Here is a 19,080-nt window from a genome sequence, read left to right on the forward strand (position 1 = left end):
TGAAAAAGACAATATTCCTAATTTACATCGCTAATGACAAGTTTTCCACTGGTGGCGGACTTGTTGGACCGTGTGATCACAGCCTCCCTTCTTCATCACCACATCGCTAAAAAGGTTGGCTTTGCAATATTTGTGCATATCCCAAAACCTGTTGGTATCCAAGTCTTTCATAATGCATTAAAATGTGTGTGTTTCTCCTTTCCTTTTCTTTTGGACATACAATTCTTGCTCCAGCTTCGCAAATGATTGGCTAGCTGGTTTGTGTTCAACACAGTGAGCATGTCGCAGAATTGTGTTGCAAAGTGGCGTTGTCAGTGTTTCATAGTGCTATTCGGTCCATGTGTGCCTCTTTTAACCTGCCCTTTACAGTCGCTGTATTGGGAGACAGCATTCTACACAGCTACAGGTTCTGCAGGTGTGGAAAAAGTGGAATTAGTCATGTAGGCATGCCACGACGACACATGTCGGCACAAGACTGTGTTGAGTTGCAGTAAGATCACACCGCCAGATGCATTTGACAGCCCTATTGGGATTATCCCGAGCTTTAAAATAAATGCCTGCCCCAGAGGCATTTCAACCGCAGCGCCGAGAGCCGGCGTTAGGTGGCTGCTCTCTGAAACCTAAACCTAATCCGACTGTTTCTATCCCGTATAGCCACCACCTCCTAAATGGCTCGTCTCTTGTGTGGCCCCCACGCAAGTCATGACTCACAGACGGGCCCCAGCACCGTCGCACTGCATACGCCGTCTGTTCTCAAAAATCACGGCCTACAGTCTGCTGGGGAAGGGAAATAACGGCGGTCACGAAAGAAATACCTTCGGAAAGTACCCGCGCCAAGTCAGCTACGTGACAAGCTCTTCGCGGGTTGTGTTAAATTAGTTCTAAGTTCTCATTCGCTGCCTCTGCTTTCTGTGCTTCAGTGTCTTTCAGCAAAGCAAAACTTCCTGCCTAAGTTTCAAAGTAAAAGCTTTTTTCAGGAAAGTAACAGCTGGAACAGTTTGAATATGAAATAGATGCAGGAACAAACTCAACGGCAGCAACAACTAAAAAAGTTCTCCTATGTCAAATTAACATTTTGAAATAAAAGGTATGTTTATAAAAACTAGCAACATTTGGTTGACAAGAATCAAAGAACTATGGAGCTGTGGACTAAACTAAACTAAATTAATCCTGCACATTAATTACACTTCCTTGAGCTACCAGTGCTGTCAGGGTAAGAAAAAAAGTGGTCTCTAAAATGGCTCCTAATTGCTACCTGGAGACAGCTTTGGCTAAAAACCTTCCCCCCACCCCTCCCCCCCATCATCCATGTGAGGGCTGATTGACGTTGGAGAGCCTTAACTGTTCCCCTGGGAATCCACACACAGCCTCTTTGTGCGGCCATTAGAGCCATGCCACCATGATGTCATGCAGAGCGACTGCAGCGGAGTCCATCAAAGACCACAGCGGCGAAATGGACCTTTACTGCTTCCACAGGAAGGGGCTGAGGTCCCCCCCCCCCCCCCCACCCGCTCTCTCTTTTTTCCCCCTTTCCTCCCCGAGTGTGTTGTCCTCTAGTCTCCTAGCGACCCTCGCCCAAATACGACGTACCCAGAGCAGGCACATGACATCACTGCCTCCGCTCATTTAGAACTTATTAAAGTGCGTGTTCCAGCTCTTGTAAAACATTTACACCTTTTTTTGCATGAGGCGTTTCTTCTGTGCTTCGCTCCCAAAACACCCAGTTTATGTCCATTAACTAAAGTGCATTGAAGGATGCTGGAGGGCTGTTGTAGGTTTAGAATTCTCATCAAAGTTTCAATGTGAAAGTGTGGAAAGCCAGAGGGGTGCAGACCAGAGGGAGTAGGCACCGGTCCGATGATAAAGAACCCCACCCCCTCGCAGAAAATGACAGCCAGACAACTCCTGCTATTGTCATTGGAAGTGAGTTCCAACTCTGCGTGAAATCCCTCCCAGCTGCTTGGGGGAGTTGCGGTGCCTGTGATCGAGAGACTGTCCGTATCGTCAGAGAATTCAAGACCACGGACATGACAACTGATGGGTCTCATCTATTGGGCATGAGCTGTGGCCTGGCATCGTCTCCCCCACGGGGAAAGGGTCCCCTTCATACTGCGCCAGGATGAAAAAAAAAAAGATACGTGACAAAACTAATAACGGCAAAAAACGAAAGACAAAGTATGCAATTCCGCAAAGTAGTCACGTCAGAATGTGTGCAGACGCCTCTCTGATCTTCAACAACATGCACAGCCAATAGCCGGGATGCAAAAATAAAGGACGCAACAAACTAGGAAGTACGCAAACTGCGGAATGTTAACGCCTCTGGGTGTTGGGGACGGAGCTCAAGGGGGAAGCGCTGTTGTTTGAGCTGCAAGAATTGGCTGACGATGAAGGGCTGTTTCTCTCTTTACATGTGGTTTGGCCGTCGGACGATGTGAGATTCCCGCAAGAATGGGAGTTTTGTTCATGCTTTCTTCTGCTTTCATCGTGTTGTCGTTTACATCTTTTGATGTGGGGGATAGTTAAGGCCCATTGTTTTGGGTTTTTCATTGGATATCCCCTCAAGTTTTGATGAGAACCAGAGTGGGTGAATTAGATTTCCACCTGGATGTTTACATTTCTGTGCATCTCAAAGTCTAAAAGGAGACACTGGTGATTGTAGGTGATGGTGAACGAGGTCTTCATGTGATGAGAACAGCTTAGAAAGATGACTTCTTTCTTTTATGACATGAGCACTTTAGGAAGTAGACAACTGTGACAGGCAAGTGTGTTTACGGTGAGAGTGTGTGTGTGTGTGCGTGTGTGTTTGCGTGTCCATGCCTGTGTGCGGTTAGCATGGGCGAGGAGTCCCGTGCTGGCCTCTGTGTGGTTATGCAGGGAGGAGGCCGAGCTGTGACCTCGTTCTGGTCATCGCTCATGAAAGACGGCGACGCAGCAGAGTGTTAAGAGTGAGTGGAGCGCAAAGAGTCTTTACTCAAATCACATCCCGTCCCAAGTCACGAGGTGCGAGGCCCGTCTTTAACCTCCTCCTATAGTATGTAACATATCATATATAATTAATGGAAATATTTTAAAACATAGCTGTAATAATAAAAAATGTGTCTTCATAGGAGGATGTGTAATTGTTGACAAATACTGTACATTAACAGGCTCTTAAAAATGTCCTTAGATCTGCTTACAACTACATAATACTGTCTTTGAAACAATAAATGTAAATGCTAAACACCAGTTTGAAAAATAGTCAAAAATGTAATTTTAATTAAAAAGAAAATTTGGTGAATATAAATAGCAAAGAGTTAGCAGCAATATTACAATTGTGACCAAGCAATGCCAACTTGCATTACTGGCTGCAATAGACACAATTCAGTAACCAAAAACTAAACAGGATAATACGGGGGGGGTTAATGTCCTCTTGCCCTCAGTCTGATTTTGAGAAGCGACAGATACTGATTTACCACACACTGGCTGAGTGAAACAGGTGGGGAGTCTTAAGCTGGGTGGTGCCCATTTCTCCCACCCCAACCCATACCCGTCCATACTAAACTGCAAAACCGCACAAGACTATCGATACCGAAATCTTTTTTTTTCGACGCCTTGCCCTAATTTCAGGGTCACAGGCTGCCATTATGAGTCAGTATAGATTGCAAAACAAAAATATGAAAACAGTAGTGGCAATGGTACATTTTTTGCAGCCATTTACCCTTACGCAAGCTGTTTCAGCGAGTCCAAACAGTGCCGTGTCAAAGACTGGAAACCAGACCCGACCTATAGCACAAGGCTAAATATGTACTGTGATTACTGTACAGAAAGCATTAAAAGTGTCACCAGACACAGACAGCTGTTACCTGCACTTTATACAGCTGTTCAAAATAACATGGCAGGACGGAGCCGAGAGGAAGCGAGGATAAGTACATAGAAAAAACCCACGAAGCTTTAAAACCAGCATTGACGTGAGACAGACTGAGACTATCAGCTAACTCAACATCCATCCTGCATACAGAAGACGCTGCTGCGGGTCAGCAAACGACAGCGCAGAGGAAAGTGTTGGAATTAGAAAGTGTAGAGGAATCAGGAAGCGAAAAGGAGGGGGGGGGGTCTTTCTAGCAATGAAAGACTCTGTCCGCTTTCTGAAAGTGCCCCTAATCCATCCATAACTCCATTACATGTGGGACACTCTGCCGATAAGCCAAACAATAACGATGAGAGAACTCGTCCCAAATAGCATCACGTTGCCAAACACAATTATTCACAAACACAAAAAAAGGGGGCAGCCACTGCATTTTTCAAGGGGAGGCGGGGGGGGGGGGACAATTTCAATTTTAGATATGGCTCCAGACGGAAACTGGGCCACTGCAGGCTTTGATGTCTTAATTGTGCATGTGTGTTTTTTTTATTTTGTATTATTCATACCAAAGAAATTGAGGCTTATTGATGGAACAAAAAAAAAACAGAGAGGAAGAGACAAGAAATGGAGATGGTGTGAAAGAGACAAGGAATAAGAAACAGAGGAAAGAGGGCCAGCGAGAGAGAAGGAGAATGAAGGGATAGAGGAGACATCTAAAATATGGCGGGAGGGAGTGACAAATGGGCCTCAGACACGGAAGAGAGAGTGACAGAGCAAAGTACTGTGGAATCCCTGCTGAATGGCTCTTGATTAACGGTGGCACGGGGTCAAGACAGGGCCTCTGTCTGCCGGGGCCTGGCTTAGGAAAGCTATACGTTTGTGTGTGTGTGTGTGTGTGTGTGTGTGTGTGTGTGTGTGTGTGTGTGTGTGTGTGTGTGTGTGTAACTGTAATTTGCACTGAATACGATTTGGAAGACATGATGCTCAACCGTTCGCCTGGTTGATTTGTTTATGGGTGCGGCGGCAGAACCTCATGAAACCACGGTAGAGGCTGCTCAATGTAGCTGGTAACGTCACGACTTTGGACCTATTTTTTTGTTTAGTTCAAAGGAATAGTTCAACGTTTTTGGGAATCGTGGTCATTCCCTTTCTCACCCATTGGTTTGTGGAATTTCAAAGCCTTGAGTTTGGCATTTCGTACATTTTTACAACAAGTGAACGGATATGACCCTAATTAGACTGTGGAGGAGTGACATATAGACTCCATAAATGGCTCTGGTAATCAACCTGTCAATCAACCTGTCAATCAACAGGTATACCCGCCCTAAAGCATACTCCACTTTCTGGTCTATTTGACTCTAAATTAACTCATTTTTACCGAGGTAATAAATCAAGAGAGAAGTAGAGTAATTTTTCTCATAGACTTCTGACTTCTTTTTGTAACCGGAGGAGTCACCCCCTGATGGCCAGTGGAGAGTATGCAAGTTTAAGACAGTTTCGCATTGGTTTCACTCGGCAGAACCGGAGGTTGCTGCCTGGGCGACAGCTAGGAGATGGTTAGCTTAGCATAAAGTGTGGAAGAATTAGTTAGCCTGGCTCCATCTAAAGATTAAAACATTTATAAAATTGACTACAGTACCTCTGAAGCTCTGAGTTGTATAGTGTTTGTTGTAATATGTATGCATATGAAGCTATTTGGAATTCAGGGTCAGTGAGCGATCAGCTATTTTACGTATTATAATCAAACATGTACCATGCAAACTAATTAACTAACCGTATCCTGCTCAAACAAAGTAACACGTTCAGAGCTCTACTAGTCTCTAGCCGTCCAACTTGTGATGGATGAGGTCAGATTAATTAACTCCCGTAACCGTGGTTCCAGGTTTGCTTGTGTTTGTGCATGTGTAGAGAGAAACTAAAGTAACCTTGAGGACTAAATGTCTGAACATGCAGCTGCAGTAAATGCACTTTTCCCATGTGTGGGTCTGTCACGGGCCTCACCTGGGGGCTGACGCTGGGGCCGTATCCCATGCCGGGCGAGTTCATGGAGTGGGGACCCATGGGCGAGCTGATGACGGAGAAGGGCGAGCCAAGGCCATTCATGGGCGAGCTCAGCGAGCTGATGGGAGAGTGGAGGGAGCCCGAGGGCCCCATGGACGTCGGGCTGAGCAGAGACGGGTGCATCCCCCGGTGGGACGTGGGTGAGCCCAGGGGCGAGGAGGTCAGCTGGCCCGACGAGTCTGGTCAGGGGGAAAAAAACAAACAAACAGAGTGACATTTAGATTGCTGCTGCTGTAAGGTTTGATCATTTTCACTACCATATGACATCTTTAAGAGGATTTGGCAGGATTAAAGGATTTCTTTTTTAAGATGCGCATTGAGACTGTAATTACAACAACCAAGTGGTTTAATACACCCAAAAATAAAAAATAAATAAAGGCCATTTTCACACTTGAGCTAATTCGAGCATTTCCTGTCCAACGCTGTTGACACAGAGAAGCCAGCACATCAGGTTAAGTGTGAAAGCGGTTGTCCACGAAAAACAGAACAATTCATCCAAAAACGCTTGAGGCAATTAAACCCAGCGGCTCTCTTGCTCTCTCTCATGCAACGTTGTCTCATCACAAGTGCTCCCCTCAGGGATCTATGAGGACAGCATGTATATCTATAATGCATGTGGTTGATGAGTGGGGCAGTGGGCCACAGGGATTTAAATATACAATATATAATAACAGCTGACGGAGGGGTGTCAGTGGTAGAGCGGCCTCTTGATGCAGCAGATGTGGGACGGGCAGGAGTGCGAGCACAGACGGAGGGTGCGGCGGTGTGTCACAGACAATTTGTGACCAATGACAACCTCCCCCCTGTCTTCCCTTCCATTCTCTGTCCATTTTTCTTCTTCTGATAGAGCTTTCCCGCGTCTCATGTAGGTAAATATTTGATGGTTTTAGCTTGAGGAACGCGACGATCTGCTGATTTTCATCATCTCGTCGTGGCAGTAAATTGGATATTTTTGACTGTTGGACGGAACAAGACGTGAAGATGAAAACGATGTCTGGTTGCAGCCCTAATTATTTTTCTACGTTACTTTTCAGGTGACTTGTAATTTACGAGCAGAATCATGGAGCAGGACTGCATCAGCGTTTCAGGTATTTCAGAGATTATTATTGATTAATCTATCTATATTCTTCAATTCCTTTATAGTATACAAAATAAAATGACATAAACGCCATGCTTGAACAATGTTACATAATAAGTATGTCCTAACATGGCGTCCTATTTGGACACTACAGCGGGGACATGGGCTAGTGACGTGAGGAGTGTGGCTCGTCACGTCACATTCTCACGTTTCATAAGCGGACGGACGGCTCGGCAAACCGACAGCCGAGAGGTTACTGCCTTCAGCGGGGGTTTCTGTGCACGTCCTCTCTGAAAAGAGTTGCCTGCATCATCAGCAACCCTCAGAGCAGGAGCCGGGCCGGCAGCTCAGCCGAGCCAAACACTTCCTGCACGCCCTACTTGCCTTACAAGCACTTCCTGTAAGCACATACACACACACAGGCCCCATCCTTATGAAAACAAACACACACCCTTCTTAATAAAGGGCTAACAATGGCTCTGCATCTAGCTGTATTAGTTCAGTGTTTAATCCTCCGACTGATACCCCTTGAGCTTCTCTCCCTCTGATTACATTCCCCTTCCCCCCCAATCCTCCTCTGAAAATGCGCCCACCCAAATAATTCCTGAAGAAAGAAAATAAATAAATAAATAAAATCTCGCCCACAGCCCGCAATTCCCATAACCCTTCTCCAATTGGGTTTTAATTCGGGCAGATAAAGAGAGCGGTATTAGGGTTGCCAATCTGCCATTGTGGGTCTCAGTAGGGGGGGAAGCTCAGCTGACAAGAGTCCCAGCAAGGCCCCACCTCGAGGGGGGTGGATCAGACTGTTACGTCTCTCTTCCCTATTCATTCCATCTCTCTCTCTCTCTCTCTCTCTCTCTCTCCCTCTCCCTCCTCAACAGCTTTGCAACAACCAGAGCAGAAATATACCGAAAATTGGCCCCAACATCCCCGCCTGATGCTCTTTTTTCTAGTTGACCATGAAGCAAACTATGTGGTCACATTGTATGTGAACGGTGTTGTTTGGGAAAAGCCCCAAGAACATATACATATCTCTCAGCAAATGTGTGTGTTTATTCTTGTTGGAGTTCGGTTGCCAGTGTAGGATTACAGCAGGATGAAAAGGACTCTGTCCTAATCCTCCCCAGAGGAGAGGAGAGGAGAGAGAGAGAGAGAGAGATAGAGAGAGAGAGATAGAGAGAGAGAGAGAGATAGAGAGAGAGAGAGAGAGAGAGAGAGAGAGAGAGAAAGAGATAGAGAGAGAGAGAGAAAGAGATAGAGAGAGAGAGAGAGAGAGAGAGAGAGAGAGAGAGATAAGGGGAAAGAAGGAGAGGAGCGAAGAAACTGAAAAGATGTACATGGAAAAGTGAGGAAAGGAAACAGCTGGGGGGCTTAGGTATGTGGGGGGAGGAGCTGAAAAGACATACAAGGAGAAGAGAGGAAAGGAGGGGCGAGAAAAGGAAACAAGGAGAGTAGAAAAGTAAAGAGGAAAGGAAAGATAGGACAAGGAAATGACAACGGTCACATTCACACGCCTGCATGGATTTCCTGATGGACCCCATTTCACCCCGACCTGTTGAACTGGATGGTGAAACACGTTTTACCAGCAGTCGTGAGAAGACACGGCGAGCGTTTGCACGATCCGCAAAAAAGCATGAAATAAACATGCTTGCAAGATCAGATAAGAGCGTGTAAAACGGCAAAAAACGGAGAGAGGGAGAGAGAGAGAGAGACAGGGGAGATTAAAAAAAAAAGGCTTGAGGCATCCGAGAATCGAGTGGCAGACGGCCACAAAAAAAAAGCTGACTCATGTTAGATAGGGGTTGGAGTGCTTGTGAGCGCTGTCGTTTTGGGCCTTCTGCCTGACGATTGGCCCCCGGACTCGCTGGACACACAAAAGGCACAACTGACAGCTACAAATAAGCAAACTAGGACCGATCTTACCGGCGGGCGTTGCTAAGAGTTCTCCACTTATCACTACTGCGCTTCACACGGGCATCTCTGATTTCTAAACAACGCTCCCCTTCCTCGCTCTCGCTACATCCCTCTCTTTTGTGTTCCCCCGCCGGATGCGATTACTCCGAGGAAAAAATGGCCAATTTGTTGCCGGGGCCTCACGAGTTTACAAAATGACAAGCGGAGTACCGCGATGAGGGTGGGCGATGAGAGGAAAAGGGGACGGCGCGTGTGGCGTTCACCCAAAACGTTTGAAAACAAAGCTTTGTATAGCTTTTCTTAAAAAAAAAGGGAACGATGGAAGACTTTTTTTTTAGACTCTAAAATCCACGTCAAGTTTACCTCAAAATATCCTTTTTTGCCACAGCAAACAACTGGTGGTGAATGGTTTGGGCAAACAAAGACCCCAACTCACGCGCAGTCACCCTCCAACCATCAACATTGTTTTCTTTCAACCGTGAAAGTGACCATCCCCTCCATTCAACAAAGAAAGCTTGAGTTGCCTAAAACTTAACCACACCTCCACTTGCAGAGGTAGCGGAGCATTAAACAGTCATAGGCAGGGTTCATCCATTGGTCATTTCGACCAATGGATTTCCATGACCTTTCCATGACTTTAAACCAAATTTCCATGACCAAACATTTTGCGGAATCTGGTGAGAACATGTAGTATTTAAACTAACAATGACAATTCCAAAGCACACAGTATATACAGCGTAAATGAGCATACGATATAACACATTTTCCAAAACCTTTGGGATTTTATTTTTTCAAATGTCTTTTCCAGGCCTGGAAATATCCATTTTAAAATTCCATGGGTTTTCCAGGTTTTACATGACCGTACAAACCCTGCATAGGAATCGCTCTTTGGAACGGTCATACCAGTCGTTTCTATGGGAGGTACACTCTAGTTTGCCATTGAGATAGCCGGCATCATTCGCTCCAGCCGTCCAGACGAGTTAGTGAGTCCTGAGCATCTATAGACTTGTACATATAAATACATATATATCGGGCCACTGAATATTGGGCCACTTGCTGACGTCTCTACTGACTCAGTATTAGCATATACAGATCGGAAAGGTTCATTTTGTTTAGGTGGCATGTGCCATCTTTGTTTGCCCTTGCATGTTGTCGAGCTATTGCACTCCACCGTTTGTCATCAATGACGCCCTGTTGAATGAAAAACTGGTTAAAGAGGAGGATGTTCCGCGCCTCTGTAACAGAAACCCACCTGATCCCTCCTTAATTCTTTATTAGTCTGTCGTTTACAACCTCCAGGACGCCCTTCAGGAAAAAAGTGTGCTGTGCAATGAATAAAATGCAACAGAGAAGAAGGAAGAGGATTCGTAATTCTACACCGCAAAGTCATTTTGGCCTTTGAGAAAGTCATTTAAAAAATCACATTTGTAACTAAGCTTTTCCCCCTTGTAATGTCATTACAAAAAAAATTTTTTAAGGAGTTTATATACGGTAATAGCTATATCGGAGTTGAAGGCCAAAAAAAACTCTATATTGGACACGCAGTGTAGCCTCTGCCAGTGAGATGTCAACGGCTCCGACGCACACGGCTTTTCAAGGAGTCTACAAATGACTCAGCAGGCTGCTGAGCCACAGTCATACCAACAGTTGGTCTAACCAGCCCATGAGCTCCGGTTGCCCCTGCCAACAGTGACGGATTATGCATTATAGATGTAAAGTGCCCCCTCCACTCACAACAGCCTGAGCAGATGAAACCTCGTAGTCCGTCCCTTTTCTACCTTTCTTTGGCCCTTTTCCCGTTTTTTTTTGTCTCCCCTTTTTCTTTCTTTTTTTAAACACACATTTACAGTTGCAAAGCAGGCGCCTGTGTGAGAGCAGACAACAGATGCTCACTTTACAGTGCGCAGCTAACTCGCCTCCTCTATTATTCATCTACCGGTGCCACAGGGGGGCTATGCCATTGCCCCCCCAAAAACAAAAAAAACAACGTCAACAACGGGTTTCAAATGAATCAGTCGTAATCTTTAGCACAGAGCACAGAGCACAAGCAAACTACGGTTACTCACAGAACAAGAGAGACACACATCTGGGTGTATCTGTGTCCTGTCAACAACAAGGCAGCGCCCGCCCCCTTCAATTATTTTGTTCACCCCCCGTCTGTTGATTTGAGGCGACAGGCGTAAGGGTGGGTTTTTAAAGCACGGCGAGCGCTAGAGCAAAAATGCCAGTCACAGGATGTGTTAGGGTGGAGAGGAGAGAAACAAATTCAACAGGAAAAAAATATATAACCCCAAGGGAGCTGTTCGGAGTCTGTATCGCAGCTTAATTCTTTGTTGTTTTTTGGGAGGGATATTTTATTACCACTGATGTCTATATCATCATGACGACAGCAGACTGATGTTTTTAATCAATGGTCCGGGAAGGTCTGTATGTGCACGTTTCACTGAATGTTTTCGACAATTAGACCATTACTCATCAGCTTTCAAGCTGTGGTTTTTAGTTAAATATCAACGTCAGTGTGCTTTGAGTGACACACGCATGTGTCCTCATTAATCAGATAACGTCTCCCTACGCTTTTCCACTGTATAATCACACTGATCTGGTCTTTTCACTTAAGGATGAATATTCCAGCCTGTCCATTTCAGTTGGAGTGGGCGTTTGGGGGCGGGCCCATAACTGACCAATGGCATGTGCACAGGTGATGTAAAAAAAAAACAAGTGATGTAAAACAAGATGAGCACTGGCTGAAGTCGCTTTTGTACTGCACTATTTAAAACCAAGATCTTCAATTTGAAATGACGTAAAAACAAGAGAAAAGCAGCAACTCTTTGCTCTTTAGAAAAAAAGGTTGCAGCATTTAAGTAAATGTAGGGTATTTTTGCTTGATAAATTGCCTTAAAGAATTATCAGATTTTGACCCTTCGCAAAGTCCCCGACATCGTTTCTTTCATTTCTTGTGGGTTGAGTGGATGGCACACCCTTGAAACCCTGCCATCTCCCCACTGGTGTGAATTGTGGTCAGTGGTGACTCAAGGATTGTTATTTCTTTTCGTACTTTATTTGATCAGAATATCTAATTTACTACCAAATGACAGCAAACCTGAGACTGATCAGGACAAATACATTTTAACGCACAAACCATCGAACCTGAGAGTTGTAGTCTTTGTGCTTCTCATAATCAAAGATACACTACAGGAAGAAAATCCTACATTACGTTTACATAAAAGTTTATGTTGTTTTTATTTAGTTTTTTACCCTATGCACTCTTACGGTAAGCGAGGCGCGGGGAAGGTGCAAAAAGCCACGTGGCGATGACGGCATTTGCATTAACGACGGCTCCCATCGAGGCAAGATATGAGTGACGCAACTCAAGCTGCACCTTCATGACCGCTCATATCACAAACATCTGTCTGGTTCAGGCCCCTATCGGCCGGCAACCGTAAACAACGTAAAAGAGAGCACAAAGAAAGAAAGAAAAACAAAAAAAAGGGGGGCCTTAATGTGAGATAAGTGGCAGAAAAGACCCAAAACAGGCCACCCGTAATTTCCCAGTAGGTGGGCCACTAACAGCCATCATTTGATACGGTGTTGATATAACCCGATTATTTTTGCCTGTTGAAACAACTGCCCTCATTAAAAGACTTAATTATTTCCCTCCCGCCTCCCTTTTAGTCGCCTCTGTCTCTCGGGGGGGTTCCCTTAATGCCCTCCCGCCGTCCCATTTCAATTAATCTGCCTGATAGCGTGTGGGCGATAGTCCTGGGGCATGGCGAGGCCCTTGGTGGCTCGGTGCCAGCTAAGCCACAGATTACTGCCCGCTGCTGATCCGCTGACATGGCACCTAATTGTTCTTTTCGGCACCGGAGGCGATACGGCGCAAGACGAGGCCGGGGAAAATAATCTCAGGGTAGCAGCGAGGAAACACTTCAGTGTAAAAGAAACCAGACATGTCTACCTGCATTAACGCAACAGTTGGTAAGGTATACAAATACAATACAAAAGTGTTCACTATATCCTGACATCCTTTTTAGTGCTGCCTAATTTGTCACTTTGATCGGCGGCTCATGAGCTCCGCGAGCAGCGATCGACAGCTGCGTTGTGCAGACTCCTCGCTTCCCATTGGTTGTTTCATTTATTATTCGTCTCTCGTACTGTTATTAGTGTCTAATAATTATTAGTTATTCTTAGGAAAGTTAGCGACTGTAGCTTTAAGTCAATGAACGCAATTTGTCCAAAAAAGAACCGTGGAGGAACAACGTTGAAAACAGTCAAACCGTGTATTAGAATAGTAGTAAATCATGTAAACTCTGTCGTCATGGATACACTTTCGAAGGACTTCTACACAATCTGAATTTGCCAAGAAAAAAGAGAGCAACACGTCGGGAGGCTGACACAAAAGAGAGGGAGGAAAGATGGCAAAGAAGGAGGTGTAGCACACGCACACGCACACACGCTGGCCGTCCTCGACAAAAAGGCGCTTGATCAAAGACGCGGCGCCGAGCGATAATTACCGCTGCAGCCTGTGGAGCCGCCCTCGGGAGAGATAAGATTACATTTGCAGCCGATGCTCTCCAGGCTCCGCGTTGAGGACCCGTTTCCTTTCCAGTGACGTGGAAGCTTAGTGGGCAGCGAAGGGGACGCCGAGTTGGTGAAATCCGCGGTGTTAAAGAACAACGGGTACTTTGAATGACCTCGAAAAGATTGATTTTTGAGGTCCGCAGACCGACGGTTACGCGAGGACTCCTCTTATCCTCGTGGAACCCCCTTCCATTATCAAAATGGGTTGGCTCTGTTTTTGTTTCTTTCTGTTATAGATTAAGCTTTAAAAAAATGTTTTAAAGAAAAAGAAAGAAAAAAAGTCTGATATTTCTGCCGTCAAGGCCCTCAGTAGGGAAATGCGAGGCAGCCGTGATTCATCGAGCTTTCTCCTTTGTTTTTGCGCCCAGAGATGAAAATCACAACACGGCCCTTATCTGGCTCGCCCGCTGCCAAACAACACTTGAAGGCACGTGGCCGAGGACACACACACACACACACACACACACACACACACACACACCGGGAGTTATCGGATTCTGCTTTTGGTTATTTTAGTTTGACAACATTGAACCGGGCACCATGATGCATTGCCTCTCTCGAGGAACTGACACGTTTCTGCAAGATGACCTTTCAGTACTGAAATGAAAGGAAACACATGTCTTAAAAAAAAAAAGGTAGGTAAAAGTCTCATTCGAAAGGGGCGAAGCATTCTTTGGAAATGGATTGGAGCAACCACTCAAACCAAACCTAGCAGTGAGGTAAAAATCCCGTCTGGCCCCCCCCAATACATTGTGTGAATCAAAGAAAGAAAACCGATGCACAGCAAACAATTGAATCCAACCAACCAATCAGCTCTCAGTCTAGACCAGAAGTCCAGAACCTTGAAAGCTAGGGTTGGTAATCTTCTTGTAAAAAAAAACTCCCAGTGTTGTCAACCCTGGTAGTCGCCCGCTTCTCTTCAGGTCTCCCTCCAAAGCCACCCCCCCCAAAGTGATCATATTGAACAGAAAACAATCAACATCGCTGTGGTTAGTACTCACAGCTGTCAAGCTAGCAGCTTGTGGAAAACTCTGGTGACAGTTTAGTTTTTATTTATAAGAATACCAACCCTCACTTTAACTGGTCACTTATTAGGATGTTCATTACCAGTGCGCAATCATAGGTCAGGAAGTACAAGGTGACATTATCCAGGCCCAGGTTTTAGTTTCACAACACTATACAGGAGCGGAGCAGGAGGTCAGACCTGAGACTGACCTCCTGCTTGCCCATTTCCTTTTTTTAAGAAAGAAAGAACGCGTGGAGACTGTTTGAGCCCAAACTATTAAAGTTCTTTCTCTTAATGGCGAAAAGGGTTTTAGGTCGTACTCAAAATGAAACGATCACATGTCAATTAGGGAAAGAGGAGTGGAGGAGGAATGAATCAACGAGGCGCCCTGCTATGGCCCAGTAGTCGTAAGGTCAGTGGAGGAGAGTAATTATGCCAATTACTGAGCGGGGGGGGGGGGGGGGGGGGGGCTGTCCGTTCCCTCCGGTGACATCGGCATGAGGAATTTGCCACTTGATGACTTGTTCCAGAGGCGGCGGGTGACGGACGCTTTCCTTTGGATTCGAAGAAGCAGCAGAAGTTGGTGCAGCATGTTTGATCCCGACCACCACCACCCTCCCACCCTCCCACACACACACACACACACACACACACACACACACACACACACACACACACACACACACACACACACACACACACACACACACACACACACACACACACACACACACACACACACACACACACACACACACACACACACACACACACACACACACACAACTAACCCCCTGGCTTTGTAGAGGCCCATAGAAACAGTTACTGTTCTTGTGATTTAGGATAACAAGTCCTTCTCAGTTAGTGTCTGCTCAGACAAAAGAAGGGTTGGGGTTTTGGGACATTATCAGACCCTTTTTTTCCTTTTCAGTGCTCAAGTTCATTGACTATATTACAAGCTTTTGAAACCGCTGTGTACCCCCCCTGGTCGCCTTCAGATTATCTTTCTTGCCGCGACGCTGTTTTGTCATAAAATCCAAATGGAGAAGGTTCTTGCCTTCCCCCCCACCCCCACCCCCACCCCCTCCCCTAGTTCTTCCCTCTGGGGACCACGCCTTGGATAAAAGGGGCAGAGCATATGATAGATGGATCAATAGACGGACACATGGAAAGAGAGATGGAGAGATTCATAGATAAGACAGATTCAAACGTGGAGAGGGAGAGAAAGTGCGAGAGTTTCTGAGAAAGCCGGAGACCCTGGGGGGCAGGTCGGAGGGGAGGGGAGAGTGAGATGGGAAACTTAGTGTGTACGTGCTGCAGGAAGAAGCAAGGAGGTGTGTGTGTGTGTGTGTGTGTGTGTGTGTGTGTGTGTGTGCGTTCTGTGTGTGACTGTCACCAGAGGAGTGTACTTTGGATCGGTGCATTGACTCACAGCAAACAAACCTGCAGGATCAAGGAGAGGGAGGGGGCAAAGACAAATAAACAAAATCTAATAAATTATGAAGCCTGACCCCATCACCCTTTCTGTTGCACACAAACAGTCTGTCCAGTATACACAAAACCAATTACCTTTTGGCCCATTATCAACTAAATAAGTCCCACGGACAAGTCAAACAGCTTGTGTCAACAGCGCAGCCTCATTCCACAGAACGCAGAGTTCCTCCGGCTGGAAGGTTTTACGATGGGCTCCTCTCTCATACAGTCTCTGAATATACCTGCATTCCCCCTCTGTCCGAAACGCTCCTCTCCATGACGGAAAAAAGCAGAGTCCGCTCTGATTGGCTTGCGAGAACAAAAATGGGATATGTAGTTGTCAAGCATTGGGTGTCGGGGGGGGTCTTATCGTAGACTGTGTTTAAGAAGCGCACGCGATGGTTTGTTTGTGGACAGCCGTTGTGAAGCCTCTCATCATCCAATTATCAAGAATATTCTGTCACTTGACTACATGCTGAAACCACCTGTAAGTTTCCATTACGAAATCAACAGGTTGTCTTTGGTCCGTGTATTCAAACAAATGGCTGCGCTAGAATAAAGAAAAGAAAGACGGAAAAAAAAGACATTCGACTCCAGAAAAGGAAACGCACTGATTTAGTTTTTGGTGTGATGTATTTTTTTCGCACTGCACACTGCTGCACGAGTCTTTTTCTGCCAGAGAGGAATGATCACGACTGATTCACATTGTCTGAGCCTGCCCTGATGGTTTTTCAGGATGGAGTCTGATCAAACGTGGACATGGCTCTCTGGTGAATTAGCAGCACGGTCCATTCTTCAAGGAGGGTTGGGGGGAGGGGGAGAGAAGAAAGGTGGTCCACTGAAGCATCGTGAGTGGCAGCAGGCCCTGTAAGAGGAGTTGGCATCCTATGGATGTTTGTCTTTGCATCTCTCCTCTCCTCTCCCCCTGTCCTCTGTGACGGTTTCCTTCAATTTCCCTGCACGTCTTTTCCTCTGCCTTCTCTGCTCATCAGCGGGACTCCCCAGAGGTGGGAGGGGGGGGAGCTAATCCCAGTTCGAAGCAGCAAGTTCGAAGCAGCAAGTCTTTCATCTCTCCCTCTCTCTCTCTCTGCATCACCGCCGCGCCCTTTTTCCGCTTGCGTTTCCACCCGCGTTTCCATTCTGCTTCATTGTGGTTCTGCCGAGGTCCGACGTGAGACCGACACCACGACCTCAGTGTTCAGGCGGCAACACAAACACCTGGGAGTCCCTCCATCTCCAGGTGGCACCCCTGGGAGGAAGGCTGCTTCGGAGGAGTGCACGCTCGTAGCTACGCTGTGGCCCAAACCCGTTTGGACTCAAGAGTGCATGTAAAGGGCATTTTTACTATTCAAGAGAGGCTCACGTAATGAAGCTGAGGAACGCGCCGCGGAGCATCCGAGATCCAACCTCTTACCGGCAATTATGTTAACTCAATCCACGTCCCCGACTTCTACCCGTAACCAAGCACGTGAGATTCTCAACTTGCTCAGTCAACACTAACGAGGGATCATCTGTAATCAGATCAGAACGTTGGAAAACCCACTTAATCAGCTGCTCGACAGGGAAACCTCGGCAGGCGCTTAAATGCAAAAAAAGCCCCCCACACAACTGTTTGTTTGCCTTCATTCCGAGTGTATCATCTTTGTCATCATTATAAATGAATTATCCTCCAATAAACTAGAGGCTTACTCGGATAAACAAACAACCATCAGAAGCAGTTCAGAGAGTTTCATGCATTCTTGGTCATCTTGGAAAAGGAAAGGGCTAAATTAAGTTAGCATATCAAGGCATACATAGCATAAGTTCAGATACTATCCTCAAAGGAAATGTCAAACAACAAATTTCCATTCTGCAAAGAAGTGTATTTCACTATTTGGGCTTAGCTAATTCAAGATTTTACTGACAGTTCCTATTATATTTTATAAAACATATATAGAACTATAGAAAATAACTGTATTAAATATATTCACATACACACACAACCACACAATTCAGAGCTGCGCGTACAAACACAGGCAAAGCTTTCCCACTTTTAAAACACATCAAAATTAGTCATTTTTCCAGGGTCTCACCACTGAACAATGGTCCCTCAGTCCAATCAAAAGGTTGCTTTACTGCAAGATACTTTTTTTCCGATGATGCAATGACACAAAGCACATTTACTGTGACATTTGTGCTGGGAAAGTCATTTTCTGGACAGTCCGTTCCCCCGGCGATGAAATCTACAGTATTTCTTTTTCTGCCTGTGCCTCTCACGGCCTGGATGCCCTGGAATTACGTGTTGGGATTGGCCTCAAGACAGAAGCCAAATAAAGCGGGTGTTATGGTTGGCGTGGACAGTCGTGCTGGAAAGAAACAGGTGTTGTTCATTGGCTCACACCGGTGTGGCCATAGCTGCGGATCCTCGCGATTGGGCAAGTTTGTGGCCACGGGATGGTTGAGGCCGAGTGAGGGGAGGGTGAACGGGGCTGGGGTGTGGGGTGTGTGTTGGGGGGAGGGGGGGGGGAGGGGGGGGGAGGGCCGGGTAGAGGGCGCCGTGGAGAACAGACCACCTGGATCAGGGGGCCTCAAAGGCTGGTCTGACAGAGTCAATCTGAACAACAGTGAACAGAAGACAGACAGTCTGCTGACTTCCCCTCTCTTGCATTTTCACTGGCAGCTTTCCAGCACACACACACACGCACGCACGCACACACGCACGCACACGCTCTGTCCAGCGAAAAACTTTCAAAAGGAGCATCAGCTCGGGTTTTTCCACCAAGTTAAGGGGGATTTTTCTTCTTTTTTTTCTTTTAACTGCATCCAGTAAAAAGAGAAAATACATTAAAAGCCTCAAAAGCAACAGGAATAGTCAATAAATGATAACTGCATCTAAAAAGAATAGTGGTGTGATCGAGAGGGGAAGTCGAAAGATGCAGCAAACATTTCTCTCGTGAGGAAACAGAGTAGCAATCTTTAAGTTATGATGCAAATACATCAGCAGTTACAAGTGGCTTATTGAAGGAGGAGGAAATACCAAAATTTGACAGTGTTGATAAATCCTTGATTGAATAATGGAACTCACGTGGACGGTGACGAGCGTCACCAAAAAGTCTTCGGGACTTTTTGGTGACGCTCGTCACCGTC

At 46.1% G+C, this 19,080-nt stretch overlaps 1 protein-coding gene across 3 annotated transcripts in view; it reads right to left on the reverse strand.

The window, feature by feature from the left end:
- rxraa (retinoid X receptor, alpha a) overlaps positions 1–19,080 on the reverse strand; it is an 86,729-nt gene that overhangs the window by 31,751 nt on the left and 35,898 nt on the right. For all 3 annotated transcript variants that reach the window (XM_034547186.1, XM_034547185.1, XM_034547187.1), the window contains one exon: positions 5,843–6,081. In XM_034547186.1, coding sequence (XP_034403077.1) covers positions 5,843–6,081 — 239 coding nt within the window. The remainder of the gene's footprint in view (positions 1–5,842; positions 6,082–19,080) is intronic.

The sequence above is a fragment of the Cyclopterus lumpus genome, chromosome 12 (genome assembly GCF_009769545.1).
Source record: "Cyclopterus lumpus isolate fCycLum1 chromosome 12, fCycLum1.pri, whole genome shotgun sequence".
Classification (NCBI taxonomy): Eukaryota; Metazoa; Chordata; class Actinopteri; order Perciformes; family Cyclopteridae; genus Cyclopterus; species Cyclopterus lumpus.